This window comes from Mobula birostris, chromosome 14 (assembly GCF_030028105.1).
Source record: "Mobula birostris isolate sMobBir1 chromosome 14, sMobBir1.hap1, whole genome shotgun sequence".
NCBI lineage: Eukaryota > Metazoa > Chordata > Chondrichthyes > Myliobatiformes > Myliobatidae > Mobula > Mobula birostris.
Window position 1 is genome coordinate 11,485,103 of NC_092383.1, and position 14,535 is coordinate 11,499,637.

The 14,535-nt window shown below is 41.6% G+C and overlaps 1 protein-coding gene across 4 annotated transcripts in view; it reads left to right on the forward strand.

The window, feature by feature from the left end:
- The window catches only part of ctc1 (CTS telomere maintenance complex component 1), an 82,548-nt gene that overhangs the window by 17,563 nt on the left and 50,450 nt on the right, over window positions 1–14,535 (forward strand). For all 4 annotated transcript variants that reach the window (XM_072278094.1, XM_072278093.1, XM_072278096.1 and 1 more), the window contains 3 exons: window positions 3,573–3,799; window positions 6,763–6,937; window positions 9,017–9,217. In XM_072278094.1, the coding sequence (XP_072134195.1) occupies window positions 3,573–3,799; window positions 6,763–6,937; window positions 9,017–9,217 (603 nt within the window). The remainder of the gene's footprint in view (window positions 1–3,572; window positions 3,800–6,762; window positions 6,938–9,016; window positions 9,218–14,535) is intronic.

Below are 14,535 nucleotides of genomic sequence, written 5' to 3' on the forward strand. Positions count from 1 at the left end.
TGTAAAAATACACAGCCTATATAAAGTAGAAATAATGTATGTACAGTGTAGTTTCACTTACGGGAATTGGGAAGACATCGAGCACACTGATGATGGTGTGTTAGACTGAGTCATTGCAGGTTGGGGTAGTGCAGTGGCCCCCACCTTCCGGGCCACCGACCCGATCCACTGCCGCGAAGCACGCAGGGGTAGCCAGGAGGCACACAGCACACCTTTAAGAAAAAAGCTGAAATAAACATGCTAATTAATTAGGTGTTGCCCGGCACGTATATGTCAGCGCAGATCAGAGGCGACTGCCGATTGCATCGGCACTGATCTGGGCCGACAATTACGTGCTAGGCGGCACCTAATTAATTAGCATGTTTATTTCGGCTTTTTTTTTAAAGATGTGCTGTGTGCCTCCCGGCTACTGCTCCATTCTCCGTGAATCGGTGCAGTATCTGTCCGGGGCCCGGCGGTTGGGGTGGTGGGACACGGGGGTGTCATCTCATCGTCAATCAGGGCAGGCAGCTCATCTTCTCCTATGACTGCCTGCCTCGATGTCGAAGGTCGAGGTTCGTCGTCTGCTGTGGCTGATGTGGAAGGCTTGCTTGACTGCTGAGCCTCGCGCATTTTTCTACTTTGTAAGGACTCAAAACATCCTGCAAATATCTCCTAAACCTACGTACCCTTTCCAGCTTAAAGTCGTACTTTATCATTGCAGCGAAAATCTCACGCAGTTGCTTCATGTTCAGTTCCTGGACGACTTCACTTTCGCTACTGCATTCGGTTTCAATTGTTATCCTTTCCTCTTCTAATTGCATCAGCTCTTCATCTATCAGTTCTTGGTCATGGGATGCCAAAACCTCCTCAACATCATCTTTGTCAGCTTCCACAAGCCAAACTCACTTTGTCCTTGCTTTGTTCACCACGATCGAAACGCTTAATTATGTCTAGTTTTACACTAAGTGTAACACCCTTACGAGCTCTTTCAGGCTTTTCCGACACCTTAGAACTCATCTTGCTAACGGTTGCTCAATGCAACGTGTTTAAGCAATGTCGTTCCGAATCCGGGGGAGAGCGGCTGCTCGGGGCGCGCACTGCCTTTCTTCGTAACAGTGAAAACACCTTCTGAAAGTGAAAACAGGGTACTAATGTAGGTCTTTCGTAACAGTGAGGTTTCGTAAAGCGAACGTTTGAAAAGCGGGGGACACCTGTATAGTTAGGTCAAAGAATGATTGAACTTTTATATCTGATACTACTGAGCTAAAGTCTTCAGTTCATGTGTATATCTTTCTATGAACAAGTGAAACTATAAGACAGTCTAGTGTAAATGTGATACTTGAATATAGAGATTGCTGAAAGATAATTTATGTTTAGCAGGACTTCAGGAACCTATTGTCATCTATTGTTTGCTTAAGCTAAGCTTCACGGAATTTTATTTACTTAGAGATACAGCGTGGAATAAGCCCTTCCGGCCCTTTGGGCTATGCTGCCCAGCGGCCCCTGACAACCCCCAATTAAACATTAACCCAATCACGAGACAATTTGCAATGACCAATTAACCTGTCCAGTACATCTTTGGACCGTGGGAGGAAACTGATGCACTGGAGGAAATCCCGTACACTCCACTGGGAGGAGGTACAAACTTATAGAGGATATAGGGATTGAACTCTGAACGCTGACGCCCCAAGATTAATAGCCTCATGCTAACCGCTACACTTGGACTAGAGGAAAAAGGAAGGGAAAATCTGTTTTTGCAAAACTGCTTTGAAGAGCTGTTAACTTACAAATGAATCATCTTTTCCTGAGGAAGACTTGCACATATTTCCCCAGGGGTACTCTTGGCAGTGCTTATTATGTACGTGTAATTATGCACATTTTATTCCATATCTGTACTTTAATCACTAAATTATTTTTTTATGATTCTTTATAGTTGTTGAATGTTGGTTTTTATTGCATGTTGCGCCAACACACCACAGTAAATCGCTAATATATCTAAATGTGTAAGGCACATAAAGTTGATGCTTGATCAGCTGAGGCCTTTGACATTGACTTGATTGAGCAAGCATTTGTTTTTCTCTGAGACTTCAAAATGCTCCATCTTGTGGCCTAGACATGAGTTTGCAACATCCTTTTGCTGAGAAGCAAAAGATGACTTGGGCCAAAAACTTTGGAGGTTGCTGCGTAGAAAATACTTGATGATGCATTTCTCCCACTTGTCAAGTATTAGAAATTTAAGACATCGTATCTGTGCAGTTAATAATCATTTCTTTATATTCTTGGTACTGTGCAACATTTCATAATCTTTCTTCAAGCAATCATTGTTTTTGTTTTCCTTGTCTTTTTCAGAAATTACAAAGTTCAAAGTAAATTTATTATCAATGTGCATACATGTCACCATATACTACCCTGAGATTAATTTTCTTGTGGGTATTCTCTGTAAATATAAAGAAACCCAATAGAATGAATGAAAGCTCAAAGACTAAAAATCAATACGCAAAATACAGCAAATTGTGCAAGTATAAAAAGAAAAACTTTATGTTGAGAGCATGAGTTGTAAAGTCCTTGAAAATGACTCCATAGGTTGTGGAATAAGTTCAGTGTTGGGGTGAGTGAAGTTACTCACTCTGGTTCAGGAGCCTGATGGTTGAGGGGTAATAACTGTACCGGAACTTGCTGGTGTGGGACCTAGGGCTCCTGTACCACCTCCCTGATGGTAGCAGCGAGAAGAGAGCATAGTCTGGATGGTGGAGGGTCCTTTATGATGGATGCTGCTTTCCTGTGACATGCTGATGTACGATCATTTTTGTAATTTTGGTGCTACAATCATTTCAAATGTGAAGTAACTAATTGAGTACTGTTTTTAGCCTTCTGAACCTGGATATTTGCTGGTATTATATAGTAATGTAATACAGTGATGAAGTGCTGGTCACTGCAGCTGTGATATTACAGTGCAAACACAGGATATGGAAGCATATTGAAGAACATTTAAAACTTAAGGATCATAAGACATAAGAATTGAATTAGGCCAATCAGCCATTGAGTTCATACTGCCATTCCATCGTGGCTGATTTATTGTACCTCTCAACCCCATTCTCTTGCCTTCTCCCCATAGCCTTTGATGCCTTTACTAATCAAGAACCTTTCAACTTCCACTTTAAATATGCCCAGTGGCTTGGGCTTCACAATGAATTCCACAGATTCACTGCCCTCTGGCTAAAGAAATCCTTCTACATCTCTATTCTAAAGGGATGTTCCTTTATTCTGAGGGTGTGCCCCGGTCCTAGACTCCTCCTCTATAGGAAACATTCTCTCCACGCCCACTCTTACCTAGGCCTTTCAATATTAGATAGGTTTCAATTTGATATTTTCCCCCTCCCCATTCTTCTAATGTTAGCTCAAGTACAAGATTTTACCATCTCTCTCAGAAAAGAGAACTCGATCCTGTGAACAATGATTAAGATTTGTCTTTAAAATCCTGTTTAACCGTCCAAATCTGCTGTCTTTGTTCCCTAATCATCTGTTTCATAAATCTTAAACTGAAAATGTTGAGATCCAGAATGGAGTGTTTTTATTATTCCTTTCTGCAGGTCTTTGATGCCCACATGCATATGAAAGTATCTGACCATCTCCCACAGATCATGCTTTGCTGTTGTCTGAGGAGCACTTTGCATGTCACGGAATTTTCTTGGCTGAGTACGGAATATCAACCCTTCTCTCCCAGTTGCAACATATACATCAGCTTGCTGTTCAAGTATAACCTGGATCTCCCCACTTACTTGTGGCTAGTTCATGTTATAGACTCACTTGTGCAAAGGTAACACTTAGAGCAAGCTACTGTTCAATGGAATTTATAAGCTTGGTTCATCTTTGTGTGTACACTCAGTGGCCACTTTATGAGTTACCTCCTGTACCTAATAACGATGCCACTGAGCATATGTTCATGGCTCTCTGCTGCTGTAGCCTATCCACATCAAGGTTTAACATGCTGTGCGTTCAGAGGTGCTGTTTTGAACGTCACTGTTGAAACATGTGGTTACTTGAGTTAATGGTACCGTCCTGTCAGCTTGAACCAGTCTGCCCGTTCTCCTCTGACCTCCCTCATTGGCAAGGTGTTTTCGTCTACAGAACTGCTGCTCGATACATTTTTTTTTGTGTATTTTTTTTGCACCATTCTCTGTAAACTCTAGAAACGGTTGTGGGTGAAATTCCCAGGAGATCAGCCATTTCTGATACTCGAACCACTCTGTCTGGCTCTAGCAATCGTTCCGTGGTCAAAGTCACTCAGGTCACACCCTGTTCTGATGTTTGGTCTGAACACCAGCTGAACATCTTGACCACGTTTACATGATTTGATGAGTTGCTGCCGCATGATTGGCTGAATAGATAATTGCATTAATGAGGAGATATGCAGGTGTGCCTAATAAAGTAGCCACTGAGCGTAGATAAATTGAGCAAATTAGGCTCTTTCCATTGTAGCTTATTAAATTCCAGCACTTGAATTAACTTCCTATGATTTGATCCCTTGAAAGCTGGTTGGGTGGATGGGAGGGAGGGATGAAAGTGGCTTGTTTTGCTGTTATGTAGTTGCTTTTTTAAGATGTTGCTTGTGTTGTCCTAGAGAACATGGTGGACATGGTACACCGGAATGTGTGGTGACACTTTCCCCACATCCTTTGGTCGTTAACACAAATGATGCATTTCCCTGCATGTTTCAATGTATATGCGATGAATAAATGAATCTCATTTTTGTTTTACCCCATTGTCTTTTGACAACTGAATTTGCACTGTGGAGATCAGGCCAGGAGAAAATGCAGTTGATATATTAATGAAGTATAGTGTTTGGACTAGAAGTTGAAGCTTTTTAAACATTTTCCAAACCCTCAGATGGTTTGGGTATCTGATAGGCATGTATTATAGCTGTGTATTTCATAACCTTCACATTCTTTTGTCAGCATTCTCGTCTCTAGTTGCCCTCATTTCAACTTCCATGAACAATGGATGATCTCTCCTTCTGCCTGCCCCAATTGATTAGTGAGCTTGTCTGTAGCATATCCCCAGTGTAAGCCTGGTATTGCTGTGCCAGGACGATTCCCTTACTTCAGGATCTATCCTTCTCCATTTTAAAGACTATCTTAGTTTGTCACATGTACATCAAAACAAACAGTACTGTGCGAAAGTCTTATGCACCCTAGCTATATATATGTGCCTAAGACCTTTGCACAGTACTGTACAGTGAAATGCATTGTTTGCGTCAATGACCAACACAGTCCGAGGTTGTGCTGGGGGCAGCACGCAAGTGTCGCCATGCTTATGGTGCTAACATAGTGTGCCCACAACTTATAAAACCTAGCCTATAAGTCTTTGGACTGTGGGAGGAAACGGGAGCACCCGGAGGAAACCCATGTGGTCACGGGGCAAACATACAAGCCCCTTACAGACAGTGTTGGGAATTGAACCCGAATTACTGGTGCTGTAGTGTTGTGCTAGCAGCTATACTATGGTGCTGTCCCAATTGCCCAAGTTGACCATGCAGTTTAATACTAACATATTTTCTCCCTAGTTCTGTGAAGAATCTTCAATCTGAAATGATCACTTTCCCTTTCCTAAGATCCTGTTACATTGCATGCTCCCAAAGTTATGTCTTTATTTTTTAATTTTGAATGTATAACTTTGTACATATCCAATGCTGGAATATATCCTTTCTTCCTCCCTTGAGACTTGGGAATAAGCTTTAAACTAGTTTAAAGTCCAATGTAAATTTATTATCAAAGTACATGTTTGTATCACTGTATTCTATTTTCTTGCGGGCATTCACGGTAGATCCAAAGAAATACAATGGAATAAATGAGAAGCTACATACAATTAAAGATGGCCAAATGAGCAATGTGTCAAAGAAGACAAAGTGTGCAAATACAAAAAAAAAGCAATAAATAATACTGAGAACATGGGTTGTTGAGTGCTTGGAAGTGAGTCCACAGGTGAGGCCTCACTTGGAGTATTGTGAGCAGTTTTGGGCCCCATATCTAAGAAAGGATGTGCTGACGTTGGAGAGGGTTCATAGGAGGTTCACAAAAATGTTTCCAAGATTGAAGGGCTTGTCATATGAGGAGTGTTTGATGGCTCTGGGCCTGTACTCACTGGAATTCAGAAAAATGAGGGGAGAACTCATTCAAGCCTATCGAATGTTGAAAGGACTCAATAGAGTGGATGTGAGGAGGATGTTTCCAATGGTGGTGGAGTCTAAAACCTGAGGACACAGCCTCAGAATAGAGGGCTGTCCTATCAGAATGGAGATGAGGAATTTCTTTAGCAAAGAGTGGTGAATTTGTTGCTGTAGAGGCCAAGTCTTTGGGTATATTTAAGGCAGAGTTGATAGGTTATTGATTTGTCAGGGCACGGAGGGATATGGGGAGAAGACGGGAGGCTGGGACTGAGAGGGAAATGGGTCAGCCATAATGAAATGATGAAGCAGGCTCGATGGACCAAATGGCCTAATTCTGCTCTTGAATCTTATGGTCTTTTGGAATCAGTTCAGTGTCAAAGGTGAGTGAAGTTGTCCATGCTCAATGAGATGTCAAGCCCTAGGCCTTGGAGCTTATTGATTAGTTTTGAGAGGATGATAGATCCAAGTGATAGCTTGATTTTCTTCTTTGTTTCACTGTTTTCTATTATGTAGAGAAAGCAAATTATTTATTTAACATTAGAAACGAAAATAAACACATTGGTCACCATTGAGTTACACAGAGTCACTGTCATTTTGTTTGTTCTATATTGTAGGTTTTGCCCTTGCTTTATGTCACGGCAGCACATGCTAAGGTGTGGAAGTGATGTTGGCGTCATTGGAACATTTTTTAGCTCAATTCTAAACTATACTAAGTGGAATTTACCCAAGCCGACAAGGGACATATACCAGGAGATCCTGGCTGAGTCACATCACTGTCCTGTTACAGAGGTATTTCTACGTTCTCCTTGTCTAGCTTGATGTAAAATGTGTTTTGTATTTTTTTAACTGATGCTTAACCTTTTAAACAATGATTACATTGTATCATTCAGTTCCTAGTTTTCATAAACCACACCTCAACCTTATCAACACTATGCCTTTTTTTTTGTGCTAACTTCATTTTAATGTGGGAGTGGATTCCATGGAAGCTCTTTTAAAGCCTTTCCCCTTTGTTTGCTCTTCACCAAATATCTTGGTTAAACAAGTTCCATTTATTTTTTTTGAATTTTTATTTAGAGATACAGCATGGTAACAGGCCCTTCTGGGCCAGTGAGCCTGTGCCACTCAATTACACCTGTGTGACCAATTAACCTACTGACCTGTATGTCTTTGGAATGTGGGAGGAAACTGGAGCACCTGGAGGAAACCCACATGGCCATAGGGAGAACAGACGAACTCCTCACAGTGGAGGTACTGATCCCGGGTTGCTGGTGCTGATATAATGCTACACGACCATGCCAGTGTTGATCCGCTATCTGTGGACCATCAGAATTGAGACCAATCTGTTCTCATTCTTTCAATAGGAATGCATTGGGAGCTAGAGTTCCAGAACAGATCTTCATAGATACAGAGACTGCTAATCATCAGCTGAACATGGAAGTAATTGACCTTGGATTAGCTGCAGTTGTAAAATTCAAAAGTAATTTGTAGAATATGAATACTGTCTGCCATTTAAATCTGCGTTCATAAAAGATGTTTGATTGCTTTCTTTGTTTCATTTTGTTTAGTTCTTTGCTATATTCTGTATTGTACTGGAGTTCATTTAAGGGATTTTTAAACAGAATGATAATTTTACTGAGATACTGTAACACCAGGAAAACCGGAACCTGCCTGCCAGGATTCTACCTCTATCTCTTCAAGTCCTCATGCCCTCATTTAATCAACTTTCTCTACTCTACAACCGTTGATCATTTTCGCTGCCTTTGATCTGCCTGTTTTTTCATCTGTCTGACCCTGATTGTTAATGCCTTCACCTGTCTTGATACCTTTTCTGGAGTTTTGATCCTAAGCTTTACCCCCTCCCCAACCCTCTAAGTCTGACCCCCATGTAACTGTTGCTTTGCACCCACAGAAATAGTCCTATGTTAGAAATATTTTCCTATGTTTATTACACTATAAATGCTGATCATATCATGTTCAGGTTATTAAACTCATTGGTAGCTTTCTTCTGCAAGTAATTTATTTGTATCATTCTTTTATAGTATCTCCTAAATGAGATTTCCCTAATTACTCGATAGTTCTGATTAAAGGATCCTGTCGAACTTTTCTCACCTCTTAACAAATGCTGGATGATCTACTATATCTCTGCCATTTTAAGTTTCTCCGTTTGATCTCCTGACTGTTGAATGGTTCAAGGCATTGAGGGGCTTAGATCTGCCCCTAATTTGAAAGGCATGCTTGCAGTGCTTCATCCTCTTAGTCAGCGTTGTTAACATGTTACATTCCTTTTGTGGTTTTGCTTAACTTGTGACTTGGGCAACTTTCGAACAGACCCCTTGTGTGTTAAGATGGACTCTCAGCCTCACAATCTATCTCATTTATGATCATGCACTTCTATAGTTTACCTGCACTGCACTCTTTCGGTAGCTTTTACACTTCATTCTGTACTGTTATTGAAGATAAGGTTAGCTTTATTTGTCACATATACATCAAAACACACAGTAAAATGCATTGTTTGCATCAACAACCGACTTGGTCCAAAGATGTGTTGGGGGCATCCTGCAAATGTTGCTATGTTTCCAGTGCCAACATAATGAGCCCACAATTTACTAACCCTAACTCCTGCGTCTTTGGAATGTGGTAGGAAATGTACAAACTCCTTACAGACAGCGGTGAGAATTGAACCCAGATCACTCAGTCTGTAAAGTGTTACGCTACCATGCCACCCTGCTTCACCAGTTTTTTTTTCCTTCTAGCTCAGTGCACTGTGTAATGATTTGATCCTTGTAAACAGTATGCAATGCAAGCTGTTCATTGTATCTTGGCACATGTGTTAATGATAAACCAATCTCTAATTTCATATCCCTTTAGATCTCGCACCTGAATATTCCATGCCAGATTCCATCTTTGGCGGAAGTGTTATCTGTCGCGGAAGAACGAGCTTGGAATTCTCTCGACTTGTCTTCCTTGTTGCCTGATAATGAGATAAAACACTTGGTATCTTCGCAGCTTAATAGTAAGCTTGCTTGGTCTTTCGAAGTTTTAAAGCCTGAAGATTTCCAACCTCAGATGGTACATTTTTTTTATTGATACCTGCATTAATTTAATCTGATGCCAATGACTTTTATTAATAGTTTGCTAAATCATTGTAAGTCAACAATACCAAGGAAGCTAAACACTATACTTGACTAGCATCTCATCAGCCACTCTAAACATTCATTGCTTCCACCACTGGCACATCATGGCGATATTGTGTACTCTTTACAAAATACCCTGCAGCTACACACCTGTCTGCTCAGAAAAATACCCCTTTTAATCCGCAGTCTTTGCCTTCAGGAATCAAGTTTATTTGTCACGTGTACATCGAAGCACACAGTGAAATGTGTCATTTTGTATTAACCAACACACCCGATGGTGTGCTGGGGACAGCCTGTAGGTGTCACCACACGTTCCATTGCCAACGTAGGATGCCCACCATGTTCAACAGGACAGCACTAGCTAGAACACCACCACAAAAACAACAGCAAAACAAGCCCCTTTCCTCCCTCCCTCCCCGTGTTTATTTATCATGTGAATGTCAGAGCATACAGTGAAATGCATCATTTGCACTAACAATCAACGTACCCGAGAACGTACTGGGGGCAGCTGCAAGGGTAACCATATATTCTGGCACCAACAATGCATGACTGCCTTGCTTGACAGAACAGCACAGAGCACAACAAGCAGCAAACTAAGCCCCGTTCCTTCATCCCACCCACACACATATACGTCCTTTAACTCCAAGACAGGCCTCCAGCCTCCAGTGGACTCAGACTCAAGTCTGTAACATAGAAAGATGGAAATACACTGCAACTCCTCTGTTGTCACTGTTTTAAACCTTGACACTTTCAGCAGACGTTCAAGAAAATGGCTCACGTCTGCTTCCTCGAGGCCAATTAGGCAGGAGCAACATGTGTTGTCCTAGAATGTGATGTTCAAGTCCTGAAAGGCTGAAGAAATAAAAATAAATGAATATTAATATGAGGACTCTTATCAGCTTTGCCATTGCATGAGATGATTGATTTTTTACTTCCTGATGACATTGTTAGATCCACACATTCCTTGATTACGATAGACCAGTGAAAGCTATCTTGAGGAAAAATTTTTTACGTTTCTTTGTCCTAAACACAGCTGGTGACACTTTCTCTTGCATTATACTTTGTAGCTCTAGAGCCTTCAGTCAGAGGAAACAGCTCCCTACACTCATTTTCAAATATTCCATGGAATTGTATGCGTTTCAGATGCAACTTGAGCGCTATTTTAAGCCTATCCAACTCGATCTCTGTAGGACAGACCCCTCAACATTAAACTGCTTTAATGAAAAGTATGGCTTGTCCTTGGTTGTAAAAATCAAACTTGCATGTTGTCTCTCCATGGCCTTGTACCATTACAGGAAAACTTTGCAAGTCTTGTGTTCCAAACCCCTTCCGTTAAGGACCAACGTTCCATTGGTTTCCATAGTTGTGAAGGATTCCTGGATGATAACTTTCTGTGTTTCATGTAATTACTGAGTTGGGCTGAGAAGTGGCAGATGAAGTTCAACCCAGAAACGTGTGTACTGATTCACTTTGGAAGGTTGAATTTGGAGGGAGAATACAGGGTTAATGACAGGATTTTTTATTATGGAGGAACAGAGGGTTCTCGGGGTCCACGTTCATACAGTAGATCCCTCAAAGTTGCTGTGCGAGTTGATAGGGTGGTTGAAGTTTTATGATGTGTTGGCCTTCATTAGTCGGGGGATTGAGATCGAGAGCTGTGAATTGCAGCTCTATAAAACTCTGGTTAGACCACACTTAAAATATTGTATTCAGTTTTGGTTTTGTCGTGATAGGAAGGATGTGGAAGCTTTAGAAAGGGCGCAAAGGAGATTACCAGAATGCTGCCTGGATTAGGGAACTGTCTTTTGAGGAAAGGTTGAGTGAAATGGGGCTTTTTTTTCCTCTTTGGAGCAAAATAGAATGAGAGGTGACTTGATAGACACATACAAGATGATAAGAAGCATAAATTGAGAGGATAGCCAGATATCAGGCTGGAAATATGTGGGGGCATAATTTTAAGGAGGAGAGTATAGGGGACATGTCAGAGGATAATATTTTACGTAGTGAGTGTGGGTACATGGCATACAGTGCCAGAGGTGGTAGTCAAGGTAGATACATTAGGTACATTTGAGAAACCCTTAGATGGGAGGGAAGTATTAGATTGATCTTGGAGGAGGTTAAAAATTTGGCACAACATCATGGACCAATGTGTTCAAAGAAGAATTAATCTAGTGAATAAGAGGTTCTTTCAGGAGTCTGATAACAGTGGGACAGCAGCTTAAAAATTAATTAAAAAACGTTAGCAAGATAAGGATTACTACTACTTGTGGGATGATGTACCACTGAGGAGGTAATACTCAAATACAATTTTGGTGTAAATACGAATCTGTAGTAACATATATCTGCCATGGGGTGGCTCTGTATCGAGATTCCCCTGGCTTTGATGCGGAGGCTGGGTTCACCAGCAATCTGCATCACGTGTTGGTTAACGTGCAGTGATTGAATTGGGTTCAAAGGTGTCACGTGTCACTACAGAGCTTTGTACTGCCAAGCAGACTTCGCTTCAAATTATGTAGAAAGAAACGTTTTTATCCTGGAGAAATTTGTTGCTTGTGGAAATGTTTAATAAGGGAAAGTGTGAAATAGATGCAGGAATAGATCACATGATCCTTTGACCTGCTCCTTCGTTTATCAACAGCATAGTTGATATCTCTCTTTCTCTTTGCCATTTTCTTGCAGTTTTCTTATCCACTGATACCCTTACTATCCAAGATACATCAATCACTGTTTTGAGTGAACTTCATGACTTCCTCCACAGCCTTGTGGGAAAGAAAGCAAATTCCAAGCATTCAGCATAGTCTGTCTGAAGAGATTTCTCCTCTCCCTCAGTGCTAAGTTTTTATTTTTTTTTATTTAGAGATACGGCATGGAAATGGACCTTTCCAGCCCAAACGAGCTCGTAATGCCCAATTATAACCATGTGACCAATTAACTTTCAAGCCCACACTCCACTTTGGAATGTGGGAGCAAATTGCATCACCAGAAGAAACTCATAGGGAGAATGTACAAACTCCCCACCAATAGTGGCAGGAATTGAACCAGGATCGCTAGCACTGTAATAGCATTACACTAACCATTGAGCTACCATGCTGCCCCTAAATCATTCAAAGGAATTTGTTACGGCAAACGATATTGTCTTCAGCAACAGCAGCAGGAAATGGTCTACTACTGGCAAATGATCTTTGGTTTTAATATCCCATTAAAGCCTTCTTACATTCTCCTCTCTTCTCAGAATCCCTCTTTATTTTGTCCCAGCTGCAAACGTGGAAAATAAGATATTTGGTCCTCTCAGCCAATTTGGTACTGTACAAAAGTCTTAGGCACATTCTGTACATATGTCTAGGATGCTTTTGCACAGTGCTGTACTTGTCAATGTGGAGCAGAGAGTCAGTTTGTAAATCTGGTGGGATCAAAGGATTCTTGGAACGGTGAGGATGGAGCTCCACGGGAGGTGACAGAAAGAGTGCCGGGGCAAAAGTTGGCACGGGTGCAGACACACCCAACCCTGAGACACCAGGCGTGGTCATTTAATTCCAAGCAATTGGTTTATTGATCGTAACAGAATGTCTCTCTGGTGCTTCTGTCTTCTTCCACTCTCCCTTCCCCTTTTCCCAACCATGATTCCCCTCTCCCTGCCCCCTTCCCACTCTCAGTCCGCAGTGGAGACCCTTATCAGAATAAGATTTATCATCACTCACATATGTTATGAGTTTTTTTTTGCAGCAGTATGGTGCAAAGCATAAAAATAATACAGTACTGTGCAAATGTCTTAGGCACCCTAATTTTATATATGTATGTGTGTGCCCATGATGACCTTTGCACAGTACTGTAGGTTATCATTGGCTGGGGTCCCTGCAGTATTTCACTAGTCATTTCCTGCCCACCAGTGATAGACCATCTATCATTTCTCTTTCCTTAATATACAGGAGCCATTTCTCAATCCGCATCAGTATATTACACCCATTTCTTTGTGTTCGAACCTTGTTAACCCATCGCTTATGTGTGATCTTCTTGGAAGGCTTCTGAAAATCCATATATCGCACATATATTGGTTCTTCCTTGTCCTTTTCACTTACTACATGCTTAAAGAATTCCAGAAGATAAGTTGAACGGATGACCAGAGTAGTTTTATTTAAATTGTGAAAGATTGCAGCATACTGTCGTGCAGTGTGCCTTGGGAGTGCATGTGCATAAATTGCAAAAGTTTGTTTTGTATGTGTAGCAGCTTTGTCAAGAGGACAAATGGAATGTTGGCCTTTGTTGCTGGAGTCATTGAATTTAAGAGAAGAGAGGTTCTGTTGTAACTGTACACGGTACTGGTGAGGCCTCTTCTGGAGTACCGCATGCAGTTAAGAGTTTCCTTTCTTGAGAAAAGATATGCTGGCTTTGGAGGCTGTGCAGAGGAAGTTCATTAGGTTGATTCCAGAGTTGTGGGGGTTAGTCTCTGAGGAGAGATTGAGTAACTTGGGACTATACTTGCTGGAATTCAAAAGAATGAGAGGGGATCTTCGAGGAACATAAAGTTATGAAAGAGATAAGATTGGGGCTGGTTGGTGGTGCAGCGAGATCAGCGACGGACCCAGGAGTGGAGGTTCCCGGGTTTGAAACTAGTCGGGTCCACTCTTGAGTGCGCTTTCCATCCGTGCTGGGTTGAGTGTGGAGATCGCAACTTGACCTTGTAAAATAAAGGGGAAAATACTGCGAAAATGTCTGTGTGAGGAGTGGCGCGCCACACAGTGTGTGTGTGTGTGTGTGTGTGTGTGTGTGTCTCTCTCTCTCTCTCTCTCTCTCTCTCTCTCTCTCTCTCTCTCTCTCTCTCTCTTTTTCTCCCCCCCCTTTGTAAAAGCCATGAAAGAGACATCATCACAGACGCACGCACGGACACGCAGACGCGCACGCACGCACATGGGCACACACCAAAAAAAAATGAAAGAGATAAGATTAAAGCAGCAAAGTTGTTTCTACTGGATCAGGTGACATAGCCTCGATTTGAGGGAATAGATTTCGGACAAAGATGAGGAACTGATTTTATGGGGAGGAGTGAATCTGGAATTCTCTGCCCAAGAAAGCAGTAGAGACTACCTCATCAAATATGTTTAAGGCACAGATAGAAAGATTTTTGTATTGTAGTGGAATTGTGGTTTGGTGGAAAAAGCAGGCAGTTGGAGCTGAGTCAACAGCCAGAATCAGCCATGATCTTATTGAATGGCAGAGCAGGTAGACAGGCCAGATGGCTGACTCCTGCTCCTATTT